General features: G+C 39.0%; 1 protein-coding gene across 1 annotated transcript; it reads right to left on the bottom strand.

Annotated features, from left to right (window-relative positions):
* Positions 1-7,797: 7,797 nt before the first annotated feature.
* On the bottom strand, positions 7,798-24,192 carry IL20RA (interleukin 20 receptor subunit alpha). The gene is made up of 6 exons (XM_004609008.2): positions 24,101-24,192; positions 18,023-18,201; positions 16,666-16,841; positions 16,027-16,171; positions 11,057-11,196; positions 7,798-8,653 (listed from the first exon to the last, which is right to left on the bottom strand). The coding sequence occupies exons 1-6, from the start codon at positions 24,175-24,177 to the stop codon at positions 7,880-7,882; spliced, it is 1,491 nt and encodes a 496-aa protein (XP_004609065.2). The 5' UTR covers positions 24,178-24,192; the 3' UTR covers positions 7,798-7,879.
* Positions 24,193-27,925: the final 3,733 nt, after the last annotated feature.

Consider the following 27,925-nt stretch of genomic DNA (forward strand, 5'->3'; position numbering starts at 1 on the left):
TTCACACAGTCGACAGTCGACCCCTGTTTGATTCCTCCGCGCTTCTTGGACAGCCCAACAAGCTACTGAGAGTATCTCACCCTCATGGCAGAGCCTGGCAAGCTACCCGTGGCGTATTGGATATGCCAAAAACAGTAACAATAAGTCTCACAATGAGAGACATTACTGGTGCCCACTCAAACAAATCAATGAGCAATGGGATGACAGTGACAATCATTTTGGGGAGGTAGGGATTTTTTAAATATCATTCATGAGAGGTTTTATTATCTTTTCTGTTTTGTGGCAGAGAGTCTCTTGCCCGAATGCCTGGCTGTCTTCCCCGGGGCCCCTCGGAGAGGATGGGCTCCAGCTTCCCTCCCCACCCTGAGCAGAGCTCCCAGCGGCCAAAGACCGCCAGAACCTAGCTACAGCCATGCTTGAGGCCCCTCTCCACATGTTCGGACAGGCCTCATGCATGAAGGTACTGGCAGAGGAACCCAGGTGTGTGTAATTCCATCAACGGTCAGCACCCAGAGACTTAAAAGCAAGCTCCCAGAAGAGAGCGATGCAGAGTCTCTTGCCTGCACGCCTTGCTGTCTTTCCTGGGGCCCCCGTTGATGTCTTTAGCCTACTTCTCCCTCTGGGAGACACTGGCAAGCTTCTCAGAGTTTCCTACCCACATGGGACAGCCTTGCAAGCTTCCCATGGTGTATTCATATGCTAAAGCCAGTAACAAGCTGGATCTCATTCCCCTGACCCTGAAAGAGCCTCCAGTGTGACATCATTGGGAGGGCCGAGTCGAGAGAGACTTCTAAGATCTCAGGGAATGGACGAATGTAGAGGTTACTGAGCCTGCTCGAGAAATCGATGATTAATGGGATTTTGTGATTTGTGATTCTGTTTTGGAGTCATACCAGTAGTACTTGCAGGCTAGTTTTGTGATGTCTGGGAACTATGGGATACTGGAGATCAAATTTTGGGCGGCTTTGGGGTACAAAGCATTCTATGCCCTTGAGCCATTTCCTCAGCCAAGAGGTTCAATTTTTTTTTCTTTTTGGGTCACTCCTGGCGATGCACAGGGATTACTCCTCGTTCTGCACTCAGGAATTACCCCTGGCGGTGCTCAGGGGACTATATGGGATGCTGGGAATCGAACCTGGGTCGGCCATGTGCAAGGCAAATGCCCTACCTGCTGTGCTATTGCTCCAGCCCCAAGAGGTTCAATTTCTTATTTAATTAAGTTATATTAATTTTTAGAATTTTGGGGGGCCACATCTGATGAATTAGAGATTAGTCCTGGATCTGCGCTGAGAGATGCCTCTAAAAAATATTTTTTAATGATTTTTAAAAATTATTGAAAAAATTTATTGAATCACTGTGAGACACAAATTTATAAAGTTGCTCATGTTTGAGTTTCAATCATCCAACGTTTGAGCACCCTTCTCTTCACCAGTGGTCATTTCCCTCCACCCATGTACTTTTAGTGGGGCTCAGGGAATGCAGGATGCGGGGGATCAAGCTTGGGTAGACTGTGTGCAAGGCAAGCATCTTTCCTGCTGTACTAGCTCTCTGTCCCCTAAGGTTCAGTTACTTTAAAGGATTCACAGTATTTTGCTCTTAATACCTCCAACTTTTGATTACTGCTAGGACAAAAACACTTCAAGCCTAAGGTTTTGAAAAAATATACCTGCTCTTTCTATAGTTGTAATCTGCTCTTTTTTTCAATGTATATATATATATATATGCTTTTATTAATAATCTGGAGTATTTTAAATATGTTTAAATATGAACTTTTATTTTATTTTTTTCTTTAATTCTTTTCAATTTATTTACTTTTACAGACTTACAAACTTTCGTCATTACATTTCAGTCATATGTTTGAGTACCTATCCCTCCACCAGTGCCCATTCGCCACCACCAATGTTCCCAGTATCCCTCCCACCACCCCATCCCTTACCACCCCCTGCCTCTCTAATCTGCTCTTTTTATCGTTCTGGTTTGAATATAATTGTTGTTTTATAAAGCTAATTTAAGTATTGTTTAGATAAGAAAGTCTGTCACATATATATGCTGGTTTTAGGCTCATACCTGGCTATGCTCAGTGCTTGGTCCTTGCACTGTACTGAGGGGTCACTTCTTACAGGGCTCTTTGAGTCATACGCAGTACCACGGATTGAATGGGGCTGGTCATGTACTAGGCAAGTACTTTACCCATTGTACTATCTCTCAGGTTCCTAAAAGTAGAATATTTATCCATTGGGTCACACCATGCAGTGTTCATGGCTCTCTCCTAACTGCTCAGGGATACTTCTGGATGCTTAGGGTGGACATGTGGTGCCAGGATTCCAACCTGGGCCAGCCATATGCAAAGCAAATGTCTAACCCCTGTACTCACATTCCTTGGATCCTGAAGGGAGCAATTTTGGAGACATTAACGCAACCCTTCTATTGGAAAAAAAATACAAATATATAGTGAAAGTATCTGAAAAATGCACCCCAGGATTCAGCTTAAGCATTTTTGATATTGGGCCTTAAAAGACTTTATTGGGTGGGGGTACGACACTGCAGTATTCCTGACCTATTCCCACTAACTGCTAGGTAACCTTCAATTGAGTTTTGTCTGAAAAAATGTCTCCAGACATTCCCAAAAGTCCCCTGAATAGGGGCTGGAGCGATAGCACAGCGGGTAGGGCATTTGCCTTGCACGCGGCTGGCCTGGGTTCGATTCCCAGCATCTCATATGATCCTCTGAGCACGGCCAAGGGTAATTCCTGAGTGCAGAGCCAGGAGTAACCCCTGTGCATTGCCAGGTGTGACCCAAAAAGCAAAAAAAAAAAAAAAAGTCCCCTGAAGAATAAAATCTCCCCTTCCTCCACTGTGAACCATTTATTAATATGTTTACATCATGTTTAAGTTGATAGGAGTATTACAGGATAGTTTTATTTTTCCTCTTTATTTCCAGTTATTATACATGGAAAGAATGAGCATTTCTCTTCTGTAGTGAAAAAAAGCTACTATTGATAAGCAATCATAACCATAGCACTATTTATTTAAAATTATAGATACTTGTTTTTGAATAAAATCTTTGAAACAAACTGTAGATAGGAGATTTATGGAAGGCAACAATGTGGGGAAACACAAAGGAAATGAAGGAACACAGTTCTTTCAAATAATTCAGTTAAAACACATCTTAAGATGCAGGGGGTGGTAATGTGTGGGCCAGAAAGAATTTGATTTGTGGCCCAGGTGCACCATTCCAGGCTGTCAGAGTTCCTGTTCGGTATTCTCATTAGATTTACATGCTGGCCAGCCTTGTGTTCTGGGTGGCACAAATAGTTTTTTCACTGATATCCTTCAAGTTGAGCACAGCCTGAGGTCACAAGGACTCCTCTTCACTCTCCTCCTATCTGAAAATTGTGGCTCTCACTTTGTTGCATTCACTTTGTGTGGGTTGTATTTTCATATACCCAGTTGTTTAGCATTTAGGGGATGTAGAAATATTTCCATGAAGAAAACTTATCTAACTAGGAAGAGTCTTGCTATATCCCCAACAGCTAGCAAGTGAAGGAACAGTATTTGCTAGCAAGACTGACCCTTCAACATTTCAGTTCCACTTTCTCTCGGGTGTAGGGATGTAATCCTATGAGGACCCAGAGATGGTTTCCTACATCTAGTAAGGTCCCGGACACAAAGGTGACAGGATGCAAATGACTGTTACCCACACAGGTATACCACCTATAATAATATGTTTCTTATCCACCATAAGAAGCACCAAAAGAATGTTCATATTTGAAGGTGTACACACATACACATACAAAGAGAGAGAGAAAGAGAGAGTATTGCAAAATACTGAAATAGCAACTTTAAATAAATGCTCAGTACTTCTGACATACTTTAAAGAAACTATGTAAATAGAACTCAAAGTTAGAGTGCCTTTTACAAAACAAGAAATGTGGTCCTTAATATTTCATTCTGAAGTTTAGGTAGGAAATGAATCATTACTATATTTTAGATCAGAAAAGCAATTGAGGTAAATTCTGCTTTTGAATCAAAACAGTTTTTCTTAAATTGGCATAGATCAAAAAGAGAAAACCCACTAGTGTCTGTGTGGATGTAGGGATGGGGGGAAAGGGACCTTCATCTCTGCTGGTGAAGGTGTCGAATGGTCCAGCCTTTCTGGAAAACAATCTGAAGACTATTAAAAACAACAGCAACTCAGAATGAAGCTTCTAAATGAACCAGCAATTCTACTCCTTGAAATATACCCCCAAGGACCAGAAAAAATACAGGAAATACATTTACACTCCTTTGTTCATTACAATACTATTCACAATAGCCAAAATCTGGAAACAACCCCGGTGCTCAACAACAGATGACTGGATAAAGCAGCTATTGTTCATGTACATAATGGAATACTACTTAGCTGATAAAAATAGATGAAGTCATACACTTTGCTGTTTCATGGATGGATTTGAAGGGTTATTGTACTGAGTGAAGTTAGCCAGAGGGAGAAGGATAGACAAATAATAATTTCTCTCATATGCAAGATATTAAGAAAGTACAGGGGAATTAATGGCCAAAAGCAGTAGAAAAGAGAACATGAGAAGTTGTCTTCAGTAGGAAGTTTGCCAAGAGGTGAGGGTTGGGGAGTAGGACAGAGAAGGAAATACTAGGACATTAGTGGAGGAAACTGGTCAGTCTAGTGAGGAGGGGGAGGTGCTGAAAGGCGGTAAAGTGATGCATCCCTATCAATAGTAGTATTGTAACCACAGAACCTAGAAGAAAAAGAAAAAGATGCCAGCCCCTGAAGCAGGCAGTGGGGTAGGAGGGAAACTGGAGACATTGGTGGAGGGAAGTGGACACTGGTGAAGGGATTGGTGTTGGAACATTGTATGCCTGAAACTCAATCATGATTGACTTCATAGTTCAGTGACTCAATTAAAAAAAAGACAAACAAAAAGTCATCTTTCCAAAAGACTTCTCTAGAAGCATGCTAAGCACGTAGCTCTTGATATCAAAAAAGGATGGAGACAAACAGAGAGACCCCAGTCTCTGCTAGGCACTTTTCTTTAAGATGACTATATTATAATTTTCTTCATCTTCGAATCAACTCTAAGCAGTTACTGTTCCTATTTGTAAGATGAGGACCCTAGAGGAAGTGCCAACAAATATTTTGTGAATGAAATGAATAAGCCAAACTTATCAATTGCTCATTTTTTCTTTTTTTGGTTATAGTAACAACTCATTCTGTCCCACCACTGAACATCTTTTACAGTATTATAAATTTGCCTTTCAAAACTGGTAGAATCATGTCTACAAAGATTGAGAAGAACAGAACACTCTGGTTAATATAATTATGCTTTAAATTAAACCATTAGATCTGAAACTGCTTGGATCTGCGGACAATCTCAAAAAGCCAGGACTCCAAAATTTGTCTCTTCTAACAGGGTTGTCTGTCTCTGCCAAAAATATAAATAAGGAAATATGGGTGATATCTGTTTTCCTGAAAGAACATCAATGGATTATGAATTCATGATGAAAACAAATATATATTAAGGTAAATCATAGGAAATTGTGTTTCTGGAGATCAAAAGCAACCAAATGTCAATAATTTTATATGGTTCAACTTAATAGATTTTGTCATATTTTAATGCAATATGATTGTAGAATTTAATTTTTTGAGTGGCAAAGTAGTGGGAATAGTTGCTAGACTTTAAGAAGGATAACAGTGTTTTATAGTACACTTTAGTTCCTACAGTAAATTCTGTCAAATTTTTAATAGAGTTTTTATATAGTTATATTTTTGCTTTTTATGTGCTTAGTTATTGATTTAAGATTGTGTGGATAACAGTTATTCCTTCATATAAACTCTGACAAGTCTTGAGAGATTGCTCATTCTAACTGGATATTTAATATAACAATAATAGTAATTTTGTTTATAAACTAATTTTAGCTTATAAACTACGCAATTATGTCTTAAAAAGGCATTTTCTTTTGAGCAAACCCTACTAAATTATTGAGAGAACATTTTATTATAAATAAAAGCAATTAATATTTATACTTAAGAATTTTCCATAAGGAATTAATTATAAAGCTATTTAGCGTAGTCAAATGCAGGTGGTATTCCTGCATGGGGTGACTAATGTATATATTGAGATATAGGAACTACAACCGGAAGTGTACCATATCATTGTGGTACCCAAAGCTTTGTGTATGATATGCTTAATCAAAGAAGACTGTCTTCCATATGCAATAAGATATTTGAACTGGAAGAAGTTGATAAAATGGTAAGCCGGTCATTCCAGAGTCAGATTTATAATATACTCCAAATGTTCAGTAACAACACCCAAGTGGTTTTACTCTCTGCTACTATGTTTTATGATGAGTTTGAGGTGATAAAAAAGTTCATGTGGGACCTTATTTGAATTATTCTCAAAGAAAATTTGACCCTGTAGCTACTCACTAATTCTGCATCAATGTGGAATGTGAGCAGAAATCTTCATTAGCATCCAAAGGTAGGTGAACCTGCTCTCTGAGGAGAGTCTCACTGTTTCTGCTATGCGTGGAAAAATGGGCCAAAAGGAGTGAAGTACAATCAGGAGGGAGTCACTCTGGATTTAGCACAGTACTGACTACTGGCCTTTGTCTGTAGGTTTCCTTGGTAATCAACTTTGAGCTTTCTATGTCCACAGGTTATTGTGGATCTTTTGGCTATAACACAAGGCTGTAAATTTGGCAACCAAAGAGGACTGTTTGAGACACCAGGACCAACTTGATGTGATGCCTCTTACAGCTGCTGACCTCATCTGCCAGGGTTCAAGTTTTGGTGGAGGAAGTGTGTCCAGGAGGACCAGGAGGGTAGGAGGAGTGGAGTCAAGGGTTGGAATTTTCCATTATTTTTTTGGAATAATTTTCACTTCTGGAGGAAGAGAAACGGACATCAAACACTTCAGTTATCCTTTGGGGTAGGCTTTCTTTGAGGCAGGCTCTTTCCCCAAGTACTGGCTCTTCTTCCAAACACTTGTTTATTTCCTAAACCTACTCAACCATCAAACCACAGAACCTCTCCCCACCATTGTTGAATTACTCTAAAACTGAACAGGGTCTGTAATAAGTTATTCAACCTCATTTTCTGAACCAGATCTGAAGGGAGAACCCCAGTGACCAAGGAGATTTCCCTCAGGTGCACTTGGAAGAACAGGGGAGAAGAAATGATAACCTCTGTTACATTTTTTTTGATACAGGATTTACTATTTTAGGAAACAAACACGATTTTGAAAAAATTAACTCAGAAACCAGAAACAAGTGAAAAAGTCCAAAGATGATCTTACAAGGGACTGTGCCTCATTTTATTCTGAACATGGATTACTATGCTTTAATATTGAGTTGGAGGTCCAGAAATGTGACTAACTTAGCACCAATTAGTGATGCTTGTACACTGAAGTATTTCATTCTCATTACAATTTAGCACAATCTTAAAATAAGTCTTATTTATAAAAATAAATGGACTTCAAGACTTTCTTATAACCACACATCCTAAGTGCTCAGTAAGTCTTTGTAGAAGTGTGCTAGTGTGACAATACTAAAGATTCAATGTACACACATTGCAAAAAATTTACAAAAATCTTGCAAAAGAAAATCTGCAAACATTTATTTATTGACAGTTTTCTTGGTACAAAGAAATGACAAGCCCAGGTCCCCAACATCATTGTAAGAGACCCACAAGTGAGGCAGAATCAAACAAGTGTTGGGAAGAGAGGAGAAACAGGTATCTCTCAATGCCACTGAAAAGTCAGAGTGAACTTATTCTATCCCAGGTATTTTGTTGCTGCTGCCACTCATGAGTTTGCACTCATGTGCCTTGTACTAGTAAGATGTCTGACAAAGAGAAGCCTGCCTATTAGTCATCCATCTGTACAGATAATCCCCATTCCTCCATAAATTGCTTGAGATAGGCTTCCTTTTCTCCTGCTGGCTTGTCTGGAGTTGCCTCTTGGTAGAGTCTAGATAAAAGTCCCTCCCCTGTGTGTCTTGCGTACCCAGGATGCTCACATCCCTCTGTATAGTGTTCGGCGTTGGGTACAGAAGGCATACACAGTTTGCCAGACCAGGGATCCCAATCCACGAACGTGGCCAATGGTTCTTTCTCGGGCACCTCTTCTGTGTCCATGTGCTCCTGTGACCCGAGGTCTACCTCTCTGAGCTGAAGGGTGCATGAATTCTGTTGCTTTTGGGGGTCTGAGTTTGTCAAAGCTTCTTGCTGCTCAAATAATGCTCCTTGTACAGACACCTCTTCTAGCAAACCGATCTTGTGATCTTCAGGCTGTGCACAAAAGGGAGTAATGGCTGCTTTATCTGTGGCATGTATTCTGATGAGGGACACTTGTTGGGTAGGGGAAGGACCATTGGTGCTTTCCTCGGAGTCACAGAAAGGGTCCACCAAGTGTGAAGCATACCCTAAGTGTTTCACCTCCACACCGTCTGGCTGGGGCTCCCAGTCCCCGAGGGCCCCAGAATCATTCATGTCCAACACATCATTGCTTTGCTCTATGCAGCTCATACCCTTATGAGACATTTTAGAATCCTCCAAAATATTGAGGGTGATAAAGTTAATCACAATTTTTTCAGCAGGGATGCAGAATCTTTTGTTAAGTTCATTTCCATAAATCAAAATCTATAAAGAGAGAAGAGAATGGTTTTCACCTTTTCATTTATAGTGACATGAAAAGAAGAATTTAAGGTGTTGGCAGGTAGTTTTAAAGACCCACTCCTATTAGCTCAAACAAGTGAAATTATGATTGGAATATACAGAAAACCTCACTCATATGGAAGCAAGAGACCCAAGATCCATGAAATACCAGTTGAATGGGAAGTGGTTCACAGGGTGGGTATTAACCCGATCAAAGGGTCAAGATGAGACTATCTTTCCTTTAGCTGGATGAAGGTATGTAAGGGAGTAATCTAAGTTCTCAAACCTTCCTTCTTACTTCTCAAATATCCGTTCTTAATTTCCATGAAACTAGAATTGTTGCCACATGAAGAAAGGTAAACCTCAATTGAGACTATTTGTAAAATTGTTTTGTTATTTGCTTTGAACATGACAAAAAGCTTATCACCTTGGCTGCCCCCCCCCATTGGGATCTATCATAATGAACGTGAAATGGACATGAAAACTGGACATGAAAAGAGAGTAAGACATATGAGTCAGATTTGTTTTACTTACTTTCCTAACATACAATTCTTAAGATACTATATGAGGTCAACAACAAACACAAAAATGAAATTGAAGTTAAAATGCTAGCTCATGGCAATTAGAAAAATTCCAAGTCATACCATACAGACTATCTGAGTTTAAAATTTTCTGGGTTCAATGAAGGATAGCTCCTATCTAAGAGACTCTCAGTGATGAGTTACAGTCCTCACTGACTAGATACACTCCTCTATTATCCTACATTAAACACTGTAGTACAGGATTTTCTGTCACAGTTATTTTTTTTTTTTTGGTGGAAGGGGCCTCCCATCAGCACTCAGGCAGCCAGAGGGTCACTCCAAACTAGGTAAATGCCACACCAGGGACCACCAGGTCCACCCTTGCAGAGCTCTTGTGCATTCAGGGTTACACTGGGTGATGCTTTGGAGCCCAGGTGCTCCCAGAAGTTGAAGTGAGTCAGTTACATTTAAGATTTGTGTCCTAGTCTTACTATGTTCCTGGCCCCCTATCTCATAATTTTTCAAGGCTTTTTTTTCTTTTTGGGTCACACCTGGCAATGCACAGGGGTTACTCCTGGCTCTGTACTCAGGAATCACCCCTGGGGGTGCTCAGAGGACCATCTGGGATGCTGGGAATTAAACCGGGGTCAGCCACGTGCAAGGCAAATGCGTTACCCACTGTACTATTGCTCCAGCCCCAATTTTACAAAGTTTTTGATTTCAAAAGTCCATGGTGAATTCTATGCAATTTCCTTCTAAGAAAGGCTTCTCTAGACTTTTAACAAAGCTCCATATGAATCTTACATGAAGAAAACTAGAAAACAAACAAAAAGAACCCAAACAAAACCAAATTAACAGGAATACATGTTGCATGTATACATAAACATAAATTGCAAGAATCCACAGGGAATACTTTTTATCATTGAAATACACTAATCACTTTGGATTCTTTCAGTGGATAGTGCAGAAGCACTGGGTTTAATACTACTTTCTTGCTTCTCCTTGTTGTAAATGATTAGATTATGATTAGAAGATGACATTTTCCTCCAAAATATGTTTCTTCTCCATGTCCTTGTCTTCAGCTCTATATCCTGCTCTCTTCTTTTAAATTTTCATTTTCTCCCCACAGGATATCTGCTACTGTATCATATTTGTTTAAATTATTTCTATTTTTATTTACCCTAACGATGTCCTAGAGTTATGATCCAATCAGACCGAAAACATGGCATTGACCATGACACTCTCCACTCAAAACTTTGTGGAGATTTCTCTTTGCCAGCTCTTGAGAATAACATACCAGTTTCCCTGGTATCTGTGCCTACCAACCCTCTGAAGTCTCAGTACCTCATTTTCACAACTTCTTATCAGGAACCTTATGGCTGAGCAATATTATGTGGTTGCCCAAACATCTTTCCATCATTGGCCTTGTTCCTTCCTCTGTTTCAGGAAAGTGTTCTATCTCTATTCATCTTTAATAACCAAGTCCAGGCATGAGAACTCCAGATGTTCTCAATGAGTTTCAGTGCCTTTCTTATCCCCAAAAAAGTACCAGTTTTCAACTTGCCTTCGTATATAACTTTGAAATTCTATTTTCTAGAAAAGAATCACTCTCTAGAAGAGAAGGGGTCATGACACAATTTATTGGTTTATCTCAGTACCTAATTCTAATACTCTACCATGGTTATTAAGTAAAATAATCTTTGGAAGAATCTAAGGAATTTTTCCTTTTGTTTATATCAGGAAGTTACTCTGGTACAGAAAGCATCATTTAATTTATCAATTATTTTAACTTAAAATTTTCTCTCCTCTTATAACCTTTTGGAGGTATATTATTATAATAAGGACTCTGGCTACACTAAGCACTTACCAAATTTTCTGGATGTTTCTCTTTTCCAAGATGGATGTATCTATACATGAAATACCCCATCACAGAAAAAATAAATACAGTAATAGATATTGGCAAAATATACCAGAAGATGATTTTAACCTTCAACGTTGGTGTTTGATCTGTAAAAAATAAGAGGTGAGGGACATCGTTTGGCATGGTAAGAAAACACTGACAATGTTACGAGGCTTTGAGAGTTGTCATCACACTTATGAGTTCAGTTTCTCATAAATTGAGATGCTTCAGCTAAATGTTTTAAGGGCTTTCAGGATCTTCTTTTCTTAGAAACAGGTAGTTCTAAGAGAACATATGGACCCATATCAGACTTTTAGAACAAGAATGACTCAACATCCCTAGTCAGCAGATATTCCAACATCTTATATCTGGCCATGAGATTTATGTTGTTTCTTTCTTTTTTTTTATTTTTGGGTCATACCCAGCAATGCACAGGGGTCACTCCTGGCTCATGCACTCAGGAATCACCCCTGGTGGTGCTCAGGGGACCATATGGGATGCTGGGTTTTGAACCCGGGTTGGCCGCATGCAAGGCAAATGCCCTACCCGCTGTGCTATCACTCCAGCCCCAGAGATTTATGTTGTCTCTTGTATGTGAAGGTCAGTATGTGTAACCCTTCAAATCAAACAATAAAAGGCAACTTGCAACCCTTCAAATCAAACAATAAAACCTTCCTGTGAAGATCCCATTAAACTACTCCACTTTTTCATGACACTTATTTGATTCAATATTTTCCTTATATTTAGCAAAGAATAAGAAAGCATGGTATCACTCTGTGACTCATATTACATAAGTTAGATGGATGTTCTCGAAAAGACTGGATTTGGGGATGCGTATAGGAAGGTGGCTGAGCGGTTTGTACTGAGTACTGAGAGTAGCAGTAATTTTTTTCCAAAGCATGACACAGGTACGTGATCTAGAGGAATGTAAAGACCTAGTTACTAATTTTAAGAAAAATAGTCCTAGCCCACCAGTGGTCAGACTATACAACAGAAAATGAGAGCTCCTGGGGATTAATTTGTAGTTGCTATTGTCCTAGGAGGTACCTGAAAGTTGTGATGGTAAATTTCATGTGTCAACTTAGATAAATTGCTAAACATTTCAGATATTTCTGGGGAGGCAATTTCGTCTGATTCTGTTTTGTTTTTTGGGTCACACCCAAATCCAGCTGTGCTCAATGCTTACTTCTGGTATCACATCTGGCAGGCTCGGCAGACAGCATGGAGCACCAGGGCCTGCACCAGGGTCAGCTCCATACAAAGCAAGTGTCCTCCTGACTGTATTATTTCTCCATCTTTGAAAGAAATTTTTCAAAAGTGAGATTAACACAATTTAGCAGACTAGACCAGAGGTTCCCAAATTTCTATTGACCTGCTACCTCCCTTATAAAAGAAAAATTACTTAGGTTAAGTAATTTAAAAATTACTTTAAAAAATTGTGTAAATGTAGTTTCTTTTAGAGAACATATAGAATTTGCCTCTGAGGCCCCTACTCTCTAACCACCGACCATTCTAGAGTCCACTGTGGAACTGTGGGAAAGACTGGAGTAGATCAAAGTAGCTGACTCTATAATGCAGGAAGGTTATATCCAATAAACTGATGGCTTTAATAGAAAAAAGTTGACGATGCTGAGGAAGGCAGAAATTCTGCCTGCAGACAGTCTTCAGACAAGTACTGCAGTATCAGCTCTGTTTTTTTTCTCCATCCTGGGGGCCTGCCCTGCAGGTTTTGTACTTAACAGATTCCAAAAACATGCTATATACATGTGTATGTGTGTGTTTGGAGACTCCTGCCTAGTAGGGCAGTAGGAAAAGGTTTTAGCACAAGTGATAAAGGTTCTAGAGCTTTCCTTATATACTAAGAAAGTTAGCAGGTGTACCCTGGGAGCATTCTATTTATGTCATTGTTTAATACTCTTGATGCTCAGTCCTAAAAGGAAAAAATCTGATCCAGCAAAAGACCAAGTAAATGTCATGGATCATGAAGGGATTACCCTGGCCCTTATAAGAACTCTAGGTACAGGACCAAGTGCAGACCCATCTGCTCTGGACAATCCCAAAGCCCATATAGGTGGTCAGGTTCTATCCAGAGAGGTTTCTACTCCACCACACTGATATTGTAGGTGGCAAGCACCATCTGCTCCTACTTTAGATTCTTACTCAATCCTGTCCTCTTCATGAAATCTCTGGTCTCCGGACTGAGTTTTCCTTAATTAAAAAGAATGATGACTATGACTGATGGCCTTTCGTGCACAGTAGCACATGTTTGCTATAATAAGCCTAATAAGCCTTATTGGTATCTTAGGAATTGTTTTTTGTTTTTTGGGTCATACCTGGCATTGCACAGGGGTTACTCCTGGCTCATGCACTCAAGAATTACTCCTCTAGGTGCTCGGGGGACCATATGGGATGCTGGGAATCGAACCTGGGTCAGCCGCATGCAAGGTAAATGCCTAACCTGCTGTGCTATCACTTTAGCCCCTATATTAGGAATTGGGGACTCTACAGAGAATTATTGCTGGAAGAATAGTTCCTCCCTAAAAGGTCATTGTGATTTTAAAAGAAAAAGTTAGCTTTTATGGCAATGTGTAAGAATGGTATCTTTGGGATCTAGCAGCTGGGATGTCTCAGAAAAGATTAGAACTAGAAGTGGGGCCACATTACTTGGTTCTATTTTCAGGACTAGTAAGAAAGTTGGCTCCACTTGCTAAGTATTTAACTCAATCTGTACTTTAGTTTTGTTTGCTCTTCCAACTGTTTAAATGACTTCTGTTGGAAAGTCATTCCTACCATTTGGCCACTAATCAAAGTGTTAGCAAACAGAACCCCTTTTCCAAATGATTTCTTCAATCTGCCTCATTCTACCTTTTGCTTGCTTGCCATATTAGCTTCATTTGACATATGGCAGAGAATCCAAAATTTTCATGGAAAATGTCTGATAAAGGGAGATATTCAACAATTTCATTTTTGGTATGTATTGTCCAGATGCCCTCGTATGCCTTATGACAGAAACAGTGTCACTTCATCATATGTGAGGTTGGAGGGATGAGGGAGGCAGCCACTGTGTCATGGGAACAGGTGACAAAACCAGGCTTGGTGGGAAGGTTGTTATCTTCATCTGGGATCAATAGATGTGAAAGAGAAAGAGTAGGATCGAGGGCCATTCAATGAAAGAAAGCTTTAGGTTTTACTTTCAAGGTTCAAGTTTGAATTCAAGGTTCCTTCAGTCTGGGGAACAAACATGAAATGAAACAAACACATATCCCAGTCCTGTGTCTTCTCACAAGGAGAAACTCCCTCATCACAGTTTCCTGTCATCGAAGTTCTGAAATGTGAGTGGTCAAATAAAAGAGGGAGGGGAGGCATTGGGAGTGAGTGGGTGATTACAGATGTCCTGATCCAGGGCCCCTACAGAGGATTGCATTGGAAGGCAACATGTAGAACCTGTGATTTGTATTTTTGAGGGAGAAGAGAAGAGTCAGGCTTAATAATGCTCTGTTCTATAGATGACCAACAGGCATATGAAAAAGTGCTCAATGTCACTCATGATTTGGGAAATGCAAAGCACAGCAGCAATGAGAATTATGCATATGAGAATGGCACATATGAAAATGTCTGGAAACAGCCAGTATTTAGCATGTTGTGGTGAGAAAGGAACCCTGTGGTCGGAATGTCATCGAAATGAGGGCAATATGAAGGATTATGAAAAGTGAGGAATATTTTTGATAGTCCTTCCTAGGATCAGCAATGCACTTCTTTGCATCTATCCCCCAAACACAAAAAAATTAATTTGAAAGGATGTATGCACATCTATGTCTATCAACATATTTAGTACTATAGTCAAGTTATGGAAACAACCTAAATGACTAACTATGGATGAACAGATCAAGAATCTGTGGCATAGATAAGCAACGGAATACTATGAAGCTCTAAGAAAGAATAAAATCATGCAATTTGCAGCAACACAGATGGAAATAGAGGATATCATGTTAGTGAAGTCAGTCAGAAGAAAAGGCATAGGTATGAAATAATCTTTCCCATATGTGGGACTTAAAGATACACAGCAAGGTAGCAACAAAGGCCCAAAGGCATGTAATGAGATAATTCATCTATGCAATTGAGTTTGGGGGTATTTAGAGAGAGGAATTTGGGGGCCCTTGGAAGAGGGAGGTAAGAACACTGGTGATGGGTGTAGTGTTAGAATTGGAATTAGGTGCTCAGGAACAATTACTGGTAGTATTATAAGTCACAGAGTCTCAATCAGTTAAAGTTTTCTTTAAAAATAATGTTTTGCTCTAGTAATAAAACTGTCTAAAATTCAGGAAGACAAGATATCTCCTATTATATACTAGAGAGATTTTTTAAATGATGTGCATGAAAGTTCCTAATTACTACTATCTTGTAGGGCATGGGGAGGACTTGCAAGTGGTGCTGAGAAGGATCAGGGGCCGCCATAGCAACTCCTGGTCCAGTTGTTCAATATGAGGGCCCAATGATGTGCTCAGGAGTCTTTGAGGGCTCCACCCAACAAAGCTAGGAGGACCCTGAGGTGCTAGATATAGAGTCAGCGTTGGCTGTTTGCAAGGCATGTGCCTTAATCCTTGTACTATTTCTGTCCCTTCTTTTATATTTTTTAAAGCATATATATATATCCATGTGATCTTGGGTGGGTTGTTGGCTTCAAACACCAAGATTGGCGTTGAGAATTCCTTGAGGGGGTGAAAATACACCCTAAAGCTGGTCAAGTTCAAAGGCAGAATCTGAGTCTGGTTCAATGCATCTCTGATGACGGTTATCTCTGCCTTGCTTCAACCTGTTTCTAAATATCTAAATCAAGCTTAGATATGATTTGCCAAAACTTGTCTACACTGACATTCTTCCTTTTAGCTGAACATGATTTTCTTAGTCAGACCAGTTGAGGTTTTTGAAAGTTTTACCTTTTAAAGTACTGACACACTGCGTCTCGGAAGGCTGAGCAAGGCGAGGGGGTCCTGGTACAATGGACTGCACGTGGATGCAGTATAGGGTGTCTGGTTCCAGCCAACTGAGGACCAGTGTGTGGTCGGTAACACACTGGGCCCACTAGCACAAGGAATTGCAAAAGAAGCTAAAATCAATTTCCAGCATGAAACAAAAGACCACAACCCCTATATATCCTCTCCTAACACTAAGTGCTTCCTTTTCAGTATTAAAATGCACTTTTCCTTTGGTTTGGTAGAACATGGTCAGGAACTAGAACACTTCTGGGAAAAAGGATGGATATCATATCCCACGCTGCCCCATTTTCTTGTTTCTGGAGACTGACAGATATTATTTAGATAAAAGTGCTCCATTTGCTGTCTGCTCAAAGGCAACATCAGACTCCATGAGCAAAGACTTTCTGCTAAAGAAAATTGACCAGAAGTTCTTTAAATTTTTACATAGCAGCTACAACTGCATATTTTCTGATATCTCTTTGGATACCACAGCTTCCTAGATTAACATGCAGAGAATTAAAGCACCAGGACCACTATTCATTTCAACATTAGCAGCAAAAAAGTGACAAATTTTATGTCCCAAATTCATTTCAGGCTTACCATCATATTTGATTTAGTGTTATATATGGATACATTATATTTCATATTAGAGTATATTTGTTGCATAGAAATGGAACTTTCTTCTGGATTTTTCTTCCACTTTTCTGGAGCTGTCAGAACAATAGAAATAGATTTCTCATCCATTGTTAAAGCAACTTCCGGTGGGCCAATTTGTGCTTAAAGGCAAGAAAAAAAAGAAAGGGTCATATTCAGATGTAAAAATCAACTTACATAATACTATTACACAATTCTACTGGCACCAAAACTCTAAAACCACCTCTCTTCCAGGAGGTGCCTCAGATGGTCTAAGGTGGACCTGTGTCCTATCAAATCTTGAAACATCAAATCATTTCAAACATCCTGACAATGCTGAAATGGCAAATTCAATTGTTGTAATTTTTTAGTTTCTAGCCACATGGAAAAACAGTACTTGCTGATGGTAAATTTGCTAAAAGTACTTAGGAAATGCCTGTCATGTGAAAAATTGGTGATAAACAAAATGACTATAATTTGATAAGTGGTAAAAATCAGACGTGCAGAAATGGAACACTGCTAAAGACTTTTGGAGATATGATAAGAATGATCTAAAATAGAATTTGGATAACTTTTTCATAAAGGTCCAGAAATAAATATTTTGCACTTTATAGACCCTGCAATTTTTGATGTAACTATTGCTTAAATAATAGTTATAGAAAAACCATTCTTAGCTCTTGACCTGCAGGAAAACAGAGAGAGCAGAGCTGCCTTGATTCTGAGAGCAATTTGCTGCCTCCTGACTGAGAAAGGGATCAGGAAATGCCCCAGCTCCGGGGACCTCCCTGCTTTGTCCTTTCTATGATGCCAGGTCCCAGAGGGTGTCCCATGGTTGAAAAAAATCACAGACCATGGAATGGAGAAATTAAAAGAAGCAAACACTGGAAATGTTGCTTTAATTCTGTTACACCTAGACATTATATCATCACACTGTCAAGTTTGCAACATAGAATGACTTAAGTGTGATGATCAAAACCATCTTTAATCAAGTTTGTGGACATAATAATGCTTTACAAACTCATTCAGGGGTCATAAAAAGACCTGTCAGCCATTTAAAATAAATAATGCAAAAAAATAAAATTTGATTCTATTTGCAGGGAGGGTCAATTGTGGATCTGGGAAGATCTTAGTGATCGTGGCCAAGACTTTCATTCTAGAGGTGAGACTCTTACATCCGGCCAGGTGAAGCATCTTGGGGTGGTCACTCCACCAGCTGATGAATAGTCAGAGGAACAGCAGAAAAGAGCCATCCAGAGCCCTGGCTGCTTAGGAGAGAGACCACTATCCCAGGTCAAATAATTTTGATCTTACTTATGTTACTTACTTTCTAAAAATGGATAGAATCTTCCAGTTTCTGCCCATTTTGAACAATTTGTTTCCCAAATGGCCTTAACTCTGGCATAATACTGGTGTTCATAGTCAGATGTTTCAGAAGAGAGATCGCAGTAGGTTCTATTGATAGTTCTACAGTCGGACTTTTTCAGCCATTTTTTTTGCCCGTATCTGTAAAGAAGAAAACTGAATTAATGATGAGGTGCCCTCTCTGGTTGACAATAGGAAAGAAATCAGTCATTATATGAAACTGAATGGAACTAAAGACCTTCTCTTCAGAACAACAAAAGTGCCTGTCATCAAGATAAAAAAGAACCCACTTTTGCTGCTGGCATTTTTTTTTTCATTAGTTGTCAGGAGCATGAGTCAGAGTTTCTGTAATCACCTTTCTTTTCTGTAAATTATAATGTGGATAGTACATTTTGAAAGCATCTATTTTATTATTACACTAGGGCTACAGGAAAGAAATTCATTTGTGTGATTAACTCTTCTAGTAATTATCTGTATGAGTGTGTTTAATCCACTAGGTTTTCAAAGATCAGTTTCATGGTAGTTTTAAGAAAAGTTAGTTTTCTTTTCATCCCTCAGAAGAAAAATTACCTTGACATTCTCGTAACATTCAAAAGTATCTACTTGCCTTCATGGACTCTGGGGGAAATCCTCCTGGTTGGAATATATACCCAAATCTGCATTTTTAATAATTACAGCCATGAAGATGTTCACTAGGTTACTTACATTGAGTTTTCCTTTGCTTTAGTTAAAAAGTACAATGCTCAGGCTGGGGAAACAGCTCAACTGGTAGAGTTTGAGTCACAAGTACTCCATGGATCCCAAGCATCACCAGCTGTAGTCCTGGTGGCCCCCAGCACTGCCAGGCCAAGCAACAAGGTGTCTCAGTCCCTAGCACAGGTCCACACAGCCTTTTAGAGTGTGGACACAGATCACTGAAGATGTCTTATACATAAAATATGTATGTACACAGAGAGAAAGAGAGAGAGACACACACACACACAAACACACACACCATCCATCGTAAATGAGGAGTATTAAGTATTTTCAGTGATTTTCAGGTAGCGTAGACTAAGGAACAGATAATTTAGGTGATATGAGTTGGTGAAGGAGACAGTGTTGTGCTGGGAGCTATGGAAGGGATTCAACAGATGTGTGTGTTTGTATGTGTGTATGTGTGTGTGTGTGTGTGTGTGTGTGTGTGTGTTAGAAAGTTAATTCTGGTGCAGCGCAGGGAATGTATTGGGTTAGTGGTAGTACCCTGGGAAGCTGTTAAGAAGACATGTCAGTGGTCCAGGTGGAAGAGCTTTGTAAACTAACAACATAAGGCAGTGGAATTAGTGACCAGGTGAAGGAAAGACTGAGAGAGAGAACTTTGTAATAGGTCCATGTGGAGAAGAAGAAAATGAGGATGTTAGGTGGGAGGCCTCTTTATCTTTGGCATAGATGTGCTCAGTAGTAAGGAAGAAAAGGCGGGTTGAAGAAAAGTGGATTTGGGAAATGAGGGTGCAGAAGAAACAGATCATAGGTGTGGTTATCTTATGCTGAGCTTTCAGTAAATAAATGTTTGAGACAGAAGCTGAGTGAGCACTGAAAGCACAACTAGGAGAAGATGCAAAGGGAAGATAAACTATTTTGAAGTCAATGGCATAAAACTGTACATTGGTGTGTGAACAAATTATCCACGAAGAAAGCAAAACCTAGGGAAGAATCTTAGTCAAGGGTGGCTACAAGATACTCTAAGATGTGAGAGCTAGAGGGCTTAGGAAAACTGGACATCACAAATATTAAGGAAAGAGATTAGCTTGAGTAGAAGAAGGAAAGAGATTAGCTTGAGAAGAAGGCAATATTTGGTCCAACTGGACCAAATATTGCCTAAGCTGAAGGATATCCTCCATTTTCAGGGTATAAATTTCTCTGAGAAATCCAGCAGATTTTTGGTGGAAATGTTAAAATTCTCTACCCACTAAAATACAATAAAATATAGTTAAATCTTGTTGAAAACTTTTTTATCCCTCTGATCATCTTTACCTAGGGGTTATCAAACACTTATCAACTATGAGTCAGTGAGAAGAAACATATTCTATATGGTGACCTAGCCCACAAAGCCATCAATATAGCTAATAGAAGGAAACAACGATTTTATAATACCCAAGCTTTAATACATGCCATGTGGTCATTTATTTTTCATTCCAGTCTACCCCACAATATCTCAATCCCTTGCATAAAAAATAATGCTAGTTATGTCTCTTAAAATTGACTTCACCATCAACACATTTTGACTTGAGATTGGAAAAATATTACATCATATTTGATCCCTCCTTAAACTTTGTTGCTATACCAGAGTTAGGGCAGTTTTCTCATGACAGATGTTCATAAAGGAGAAAGTGCTACTTACTGGATATTAGACAAAATGCTTTGTAAGTCAGACAAGTTGACAGACATGAATCATTACATAAATACTATGGTAGTAATGATTATGAATTGTAAAATGTGATGTATGGCTCTCAGAAATCTCTGATTGTTTTCTGCTAAGACTATGAAATATTTATCAAGTACTTATTATGTACTAGAATCAGAGCCTAGGATTCGTAAACTTACTATCATGTAACTCAAAATAACCTTAGGAAGTAGGTGTCACTATTTTCTTCCATTTTTAGAGATGAGGAAACTGAGGCTGAGCAAGACAGATTACAGAAGTTGTTAAAGTTCACAGGACTAATGAGAGGAATATTTAGAATTTGAGTCACTTTTTTTTTTTTTGCTTTTTGGGTCACACCTGGTGATGCACAGGGGTCACTCCTGGCTTTGCACTCAGGAATTACCCCTGGTGGTGCTCAGGGGACCATATGGGATGCTGGGAATTGAACCCGAGTTGGCCACATGCAAGGCAAATGCCCTACCCACTGTGCTATCTCTCCAGCCCCTGAGTCACTTTTTCCTGATACACTATATTTTCTGCATGAAGTTCCTTTGGCATATATAATTAAACTTCTGTTAAATTTCACCTTTTACTGACTGGCTGTTTCAATGTTAGTCTTTTCTGTGAACCTTCTTTATATATCAATGTCATACATAATATAGCAGATAGGGTGCTTGCTTTGCATGCAGCCAACTTGGTTTCGATTCCTGCCATCCTATATATGGTCCTCCAAGCCCAGCCAGAAATGAGTCAGGACTAAGTCCCGAGAATTGCTAGGTGTGACCCAAAATAAAACAAAAACAAACAAAAGAAAAAGAAACAGAACAAGGGTTCTGAGCCGAGTAGATGGTGGGGATGAATGTGTTAACCATTCCCTTGAAAATTACTGAGTAAAGATGAGACTATAAGTGGCCCAGATGCAAGGTGATATCAGAATTATTTCATGGGGTATCCAGCATGTATATAAAAATAATACATAAATTAAAGAGTATCTTCTTTTTCCACAATTATTTCATAAAACAATAGACTTTGATTAATTTTTATTTGGAAAACAAATTGGCATTTCACATGTTTTGTGAAATCTCAAATCCAAGGAACATACTTAAAATTTTTTTTTTAAATTTTTTCTTTGGAACCAAACTTAATTCAAAAGCATGCTCATGTAAAATAGAACTTCCCCAAGGTTCTCCAGCCAGACTCAGTGCCTGGCAATGAATCAAGGCCTATTGCCTTGGGAACTCAGTTTGAAGTCCTACACCTGTTCAGCTTTTACCTGTGCAAGAATGAAGGCACTTCAATAAGGACAGTTTCCTTTTAAGTATTCTTTTTTAAAGGTTGTACAGTCTAGACTGTTTGCTCTTAGAGAGCAATGGGGCTGTGGATTTCCCTTTAAATCCTTTTCTGAATCACACAAATATGTGAGGGACAGAGCAAGCTCTTTGCTCCACCTAATGGATAAGGAAGCAAAGACATTCACATGAGCCCTTTCTCGGCAGCGAGACGCCTTTTCCTAAAGCATCAGCTTCTGACAAATTCCTGATCATGACACTTTAAATAATTGAGGTCATTGTTAATAGTACTGGAAGCCTTTGAGTACTATGAAAAAATAGAACCAAGAGAAAAATATCTTATCCTGAAAATTATTAATCTGAAACATCAGTATATGTGATTCTAGATATCTTACTGGGTTAACTATATAAAATGATTAGCTTATTCTACTGAGCACACCACACATATGATTTCATCTGAACTCCAGTAGCACTGTAGCACTGTCATCCCGTTGTTCACCGAGTGGACACCAGTAACGTTTCCATTGTGAGACTTGCTGTTACTGTTTCGGGTATATCGAATACACCACGGGTAGCTTGCCAGGCTCTGCCGCTCTACTGAATAAAGAAAACATAATACTGCCATTCATAAATTATTGCTAGAAAACAGGAAAAGTGGGAAAAATTCTATGAGTAAAGGAAAAGACTCAGAATACGAAGTTTATTTACCAATGGAAAATGCTAGAAAATGATTTATCTGGCAATTGCTTTACACAACTGGTTCCCAGGTGACAGTGATATCAGTGTGACTTATGTGAAGTGGGGAGGATATAGACGGTCACTTTCTTGCCGACCGTCTCTGCCACCTGGGACCCGGGGTGACTGGGTTCTTGTCTCGCCTTGCAGAAAGGAATTTCAGGAGTAGACAGACAGTGAATAAATATATTTTATTTGGAGGATTTTTAAGGTGTGGAGGGGGAGAGAGAGGGGGAGAGAAGGAGAGAGAAAATGCACAGGGGTTATTCCTGGTTCGTGCACTCAGAAATTACTCCTGGCAGTGCTCAGGGGACCATAGGTGATATTGGGAGTTAAACCCGGGTCGGACACGTAGGCAAACACCCTACCCGCTGTGTTATCACTTCAGCCCCTGGAATATTTTCTTTGTTATCTCTTTCTTAGCTTTACCATTAGATATCGTATTACCTATAGACTTCAAAGTTGACCATCCTTTGTCTGAATATTCTCCTATTTTCACAGGAAAGTTCTTCAAGAACCTTTAACTTGTGTGTGCGTGACTGTGTGTGCATGTGTTTTACCTCTTTTTTTCCTCTTCCAGTAATTATGAATATATATTCCACTGTCTTCTATACTTGTTTTTATGGGCTCAGGAGTTGGAATTTAGCAAGTGGATAGAGTGAGGGTCTGTCACATGCGTGCTCACCAAGTTTTATTACCCTTTGCCAGGGAGCTGGCCTGCCCTTAATATTTGAGAGTTTAGAAAGACAATGGGGTTCATGTTATTTTTTTAAAATGCCAGAGTATCTTCCAGCAGTCCTCTCCTTCCCTCCTTCCTGTACCATTTCACACTCTAGGCTTCTCCATGGGCTGTCATCAATGGCTATATTCACTTGAACTTTATTTCCCTTTAGCTCTTCCATCTCTGATATCCTGTAGAATCAAACTGGATCCCCAGAAACATTTTGTCAGTTTCTTGCAGCGCAATACTCAGATTTCACATCCTTCAATAGCTAGCTAAGCCTCTTAGTCCTAGACATTTATTCTTGTGAAGTTGTTGTCTTCTGTTGAAGTTGAAAAAACAAAGGTTTACTTGTTCATATCTGTGTTTATTTTGCTTACATTTTCATGGTATTTACCTTGCACGCCTTATAATCTGTGCCCTGTGTTGTGGCCATCTCTTTTGTTTCTCTGGAGATAGCATTGCCAACTTTGTTTTGTGTTCTTTATTGCTTGCAAAGAGTTTTGGATGAGAAGTGAAAAGTGAAAATGCACATTGAATGGTGGCTATAATGAGGACAGTTGCTTGCAAAAAACTCTGCACAGAGCTTTATTTAAAAATGTATACAACTCGAAGATGTTTAGATACTTCAGAGATGACATCTTCTTATAGAATAAGTCATACAACATTTTCATCAATTTTCTTTCTGATTTTAAATAACTTCCCATTACCTGATTGTTGTCTCCACAAGGAAGCCATTGTAACATTTAATCTAATACAACATAACAAGAAAAATTAACATGAAGTATCTAAAACTTCTCTTCAAACCCTTATTTCTTGCAATAATATTTGCTCATTTGACAAATATCTGAGTTTTGTGTTTATAGATGAGTTAAAAGAAAAAAAACAACTTACATGAAATATTGTACAGTGTAAGTGACTTCAACTCCTTGCAGGACCTCTGGTAGACTCCACTGTAGAATGTTCCTCATGTTTATGGATAGAAATGTGACATTTACAGGTTTAGGTAAACCATCAGAGACACAGGGAACTGAAAAAGAAGTACAGAGGAATTGAGGTCTTAGTGGACATAAGCACTGTTGTCCCGTTGTTCATTGATTTGCTCGAGCGGGCACCAGTAACGTTTGCATTGTGAGATTTGTTGTTACTGTGTTTGGCATATAGAATACTCTTGGTAACTTGCCAGGCTCTCCGAGAGGGAGGAAGCAATCGAACCCGGGTTAGCCAAATACAAGGCAAATGCCCTACCCTCTGTGTTATCATTCCAGTCAGGGGACATAAAGGCAAACATAATTCCTGTGATGTCTAATCTCCAAATATGGACTTGGTGAGTGTCAACATCTGATACTTATACCTTGTGTATTTCTTTCCAAACCAAATCTGAGCTGATTCCATGACTCACTTTATCCAACAGAATATAGCAGAATGATTCTAGGACTAAGCCTTAGGAGCTGGAAATTTCAATTTTTGCTCTCTGAAAGTCCAAGTTGCCATGTAAAAAGCTGGGCTGCCCTGCTGGAGAAAGCATGTCAAAAGGCCACACAAAGTGGCTGGGTCTCATATGTCTTACTGTACCCCCTGAAGCCAGCTTTCCTCTAGGTAAGGTCAAACAGGGCTTCCTCAATGTTGATTAGATATGACCTTGAGAGTTTTGAAAGTTCACAGAGGTTTGCATAAAAAAAAAGAAAGAAAGAAAGAAAGAAAGAAAGAAAGAAAGAAAGAAAGAAAGAAAGGAAGAAAGAAAGAAGAGAAAGAAAGAAGAGAAAGAAAGAAAGACAGAAGGAAAGAGAGAAAGAAAGAGAGAGAGAAAGAAAGAAAGAAAGAAAGAAAGAAAGATAGAAAGAAAGAAAGAAAGAAAGAAGAAAACTAGGCTGCAAAAGACTGAACAGATAAGAATTGATAATTATGCAAACCTCTGTGAACTTTCAAAAACTCTCAAGGTCATATCTAATCAGCATTGAGGAAACCCTGTTTGACCTTACCTACAGGAAATCTGTAATCCCTTTACATCTGCCACTACCATCCCTCTTCACCCAACCCCCTCTATCCCTCTTCCCCCAACTCACTCTATCTCTCTTCCTCACCCCAACTCCCTCTGTACTTCTAAACTTGTACCATGTCTTACAAGACATCTTTGTAGTTCCAGTATCAGTAAATAAAACTTTAAAACTGAACTAACCAAGATCTATAAATAACTGATTAAGTGTTCAATAGCCAAAACCATCAAATCATTAGCTTGAAATCAACTTATACACATGGGATTAGAAAAGCAATTGAGACTCAACAGTTTTCTTTTTAATGAAGGAAGACAGACTCAGGGAAGTGAACTTTGAAATGGGGGGAAACCTTAATATTATATAAGACCACCAATTTTTAAATTTTTACTTCCTGAAGAAATTTTCAATTATCAAATGAGTCTGAAAAGAGTCAGCATACAAAAAGCACCAGAAATTGATCAATTTTGGGAAACAGAAGTGATAAATAACTTCATTCAAACCATCACTTAAAGGAGATAAAACAAATATTGTGCTTGCTAATAAATTACCTCAAGTACTGTTCTAACTTCTTCATGCTGAATGAAAGGCACTTTTTATTTGTTTCTGAGCTATACCCTTTGGTCCTCAGGGGCTACCCCCAGCTCAGTGCTCAGGGAACTATATGTAGTGGTGGAAGTGGAGATTGAACCCTGGCCTCCTAAGCGCATGCTTAGCCCATTGAGCTATTTCTTTGATTTCAAGGCCTGTTTTCTTTTGTATCACACATAAAAAAACAATTATGTATATCTCTTGAAAAGATATCAGCCCTCACTCCTCCCCTTAATTGTATATCATTCCCCTCCAAAGTCAATCATTGGCTCTGAATAATTCCTTATATGAGCAATAAGAGAGCAATTCTGAAAACAAAAATTCTGAAGACACTCTGGCTTCTACTCCTGGCTCTGCCACTTAACAGCTGTGTGTGTGCCCTTAAGTTACTTAACCTCTGTGCCTCAGTTTCCTCATTTTTAAACAAAGCAACAATATCGTTTACCTCATAGGCTTTTTGGAATGATTAAATGAGATTCTTGAAGAGTTTCAAGCACAATAAAGAGCTACAGAGCTACTGACTCAATACTGTCTTCCAGAGTTCATGTCCTTCTTTTACAGTTGAATCAAAAGAGGTCAGTGAGACTGAAGAAACTGCCTGTGGTTACTTAGCCATTTGGAGAGTACTCAAACCCTAGTGTCCTGACTACATCAATACTCCATTATAGGGATTATATGTGAGGATCCTATATAAAAAGGAAGGAGGGAGGGTGGAAGAGAGAGAAAGAGAAAGGGAGAGGTAGTGGTGGGGTGATGGGAGGGAAACTGGGGACACTGGTGGTGGGAAATGCAGACTGGTGGAGGGATGAGTTGTTAGAATATTGTATGACTGAAACCCAATTATGAATAGCTTTGTAACTATTATCTCATGTTGATTCAATTTAAAAGAGAGAGAGAGAGAGAGAGTTAGTGAAAGCAATCATTTCCAACTGTTATTGTCATACTGATCCCTTCTCTATTCTAACTTCCTTTCTGGACAAGAACTGAATGTTGGGCTCTACATGACAACATGACAACCTTTCAGTATTTGTACTGAAAACTAAAAAGGAGAGAGAGAGAGAGAGAGAGAGAGAGAGAGATAGATAGAGAGAGGGGGGGGACATTGGTGCTAGGAAATGTACACTGGTGAAGGGATGGATATTGGAGCATTGTATGACTAACCCAATCATGAAAAACTTTGTAACTATATACCTACTGTGATTCAATTTAAAAAAGGGAAAAATGGAGGCTTTTTATAAATACGTTTTTGTGGAATGAAGGAATTGTACAGAAATAATTATAAATGTTTCATGCTCCAGAAGATTCCAAGGAAGAAACCTAAGAAAGTCAATGATGCGAACTGAAGTATTTAGTCTTTTTTGCAATTAATAAAAAAGATGATAGAAATTTAAATTGACTTTAATAGAAACATCATATAAATGTATACATTTTAAAGACTATAAAGACAATCTTTTTTTTGGTTGAATTATATGTAGTCATAACATTTATCCAACAAATAGTTTCTAGATACCAATTATGCAGTAGAAATAGAAAGTGAAGGGCAGAAAGGTATGGTAGAGGATAGAAACACATGGAGATCTTTTCTGCACCTGGAACACAACCAATATATTTCTCTGCCAAGTATGTGCACATTTAAACAGATGAGTGTTGCCTAATTCATAGTAAAAGAACAGTGGCATTTCTTCATAGCCACACCTCAATATCTATATGCTTAAACATGTTTTTGAGTATTGCTGTTGGTGCTTGATAACATGCAGGCATCTTGAGACTGCTTTTTTTCTTTGCTTGTTTTGGGGACACATCTCATGGTGCTCAGGGGCCACTCTCAGCATGTTGCACAGTTGCACAGGGGTCACTCCTAGTGGTACTCAGCGAACCAGTGATATCAGGGATAGAGTTTAGACTTGATACATGCAAAACATGCACACTAACTCTTTAAACAATCACACAAACTCAAGACCATCTTTTCTGGGAAATCTACGGAAATTTGCCCATCTACAAGTGTGCATCTTCCAAACAGCTCCCTGTGGAGGGTTTGTGGTTGTTACTTTGTTACTATTGCTTTGCTCATGCATTTCAGACTGGCTTCCTTTTAGCTACACTTGTCATCAAAGATGTTTATAAACATGCGAAG

The sequence above is a fragment of the Sorex araneus genome, chromosome 4, assembly GCF_027595985.1.
Source record: "Sorex araneus isolate mSorAra2 chromosome 4, mSorAra2.pri, whole genome shotgun sequence".
NCBI lineage: Eukaryota > Metazoa > Chordata > Mammalia > Eulipotyphla > Soricidae > Sorex > Sorex araneus.

What these genes read in the sequence shown, in the direction of transcription:
- IL20RA (XM_004609008.2), bottom strand. Translation starts at nt 24,177, where the DNA reads ATGAGGAACATTCTACAGTGGAGTCTACCAGAGGTCCTGCAAGGAGTT. An exon ending in ATTCTATCCATTTTTAGAAA is followed by an intron (nt 16,842 to 18,022) that starts GTAAGTAACATA and finishes CTTGCCTTTAAG; the next exon opens with CACAAATTGGCCCACCGGAA. An exon ending in AGAAACATCCAGAAAATTTG is followed by an intron (nt 8,654 to 11,056) that starts GTAAGTGCTTAG and finishes CTCTCTTTATAG; the next exon opens with ATTTTGATTTATGGAAATGA.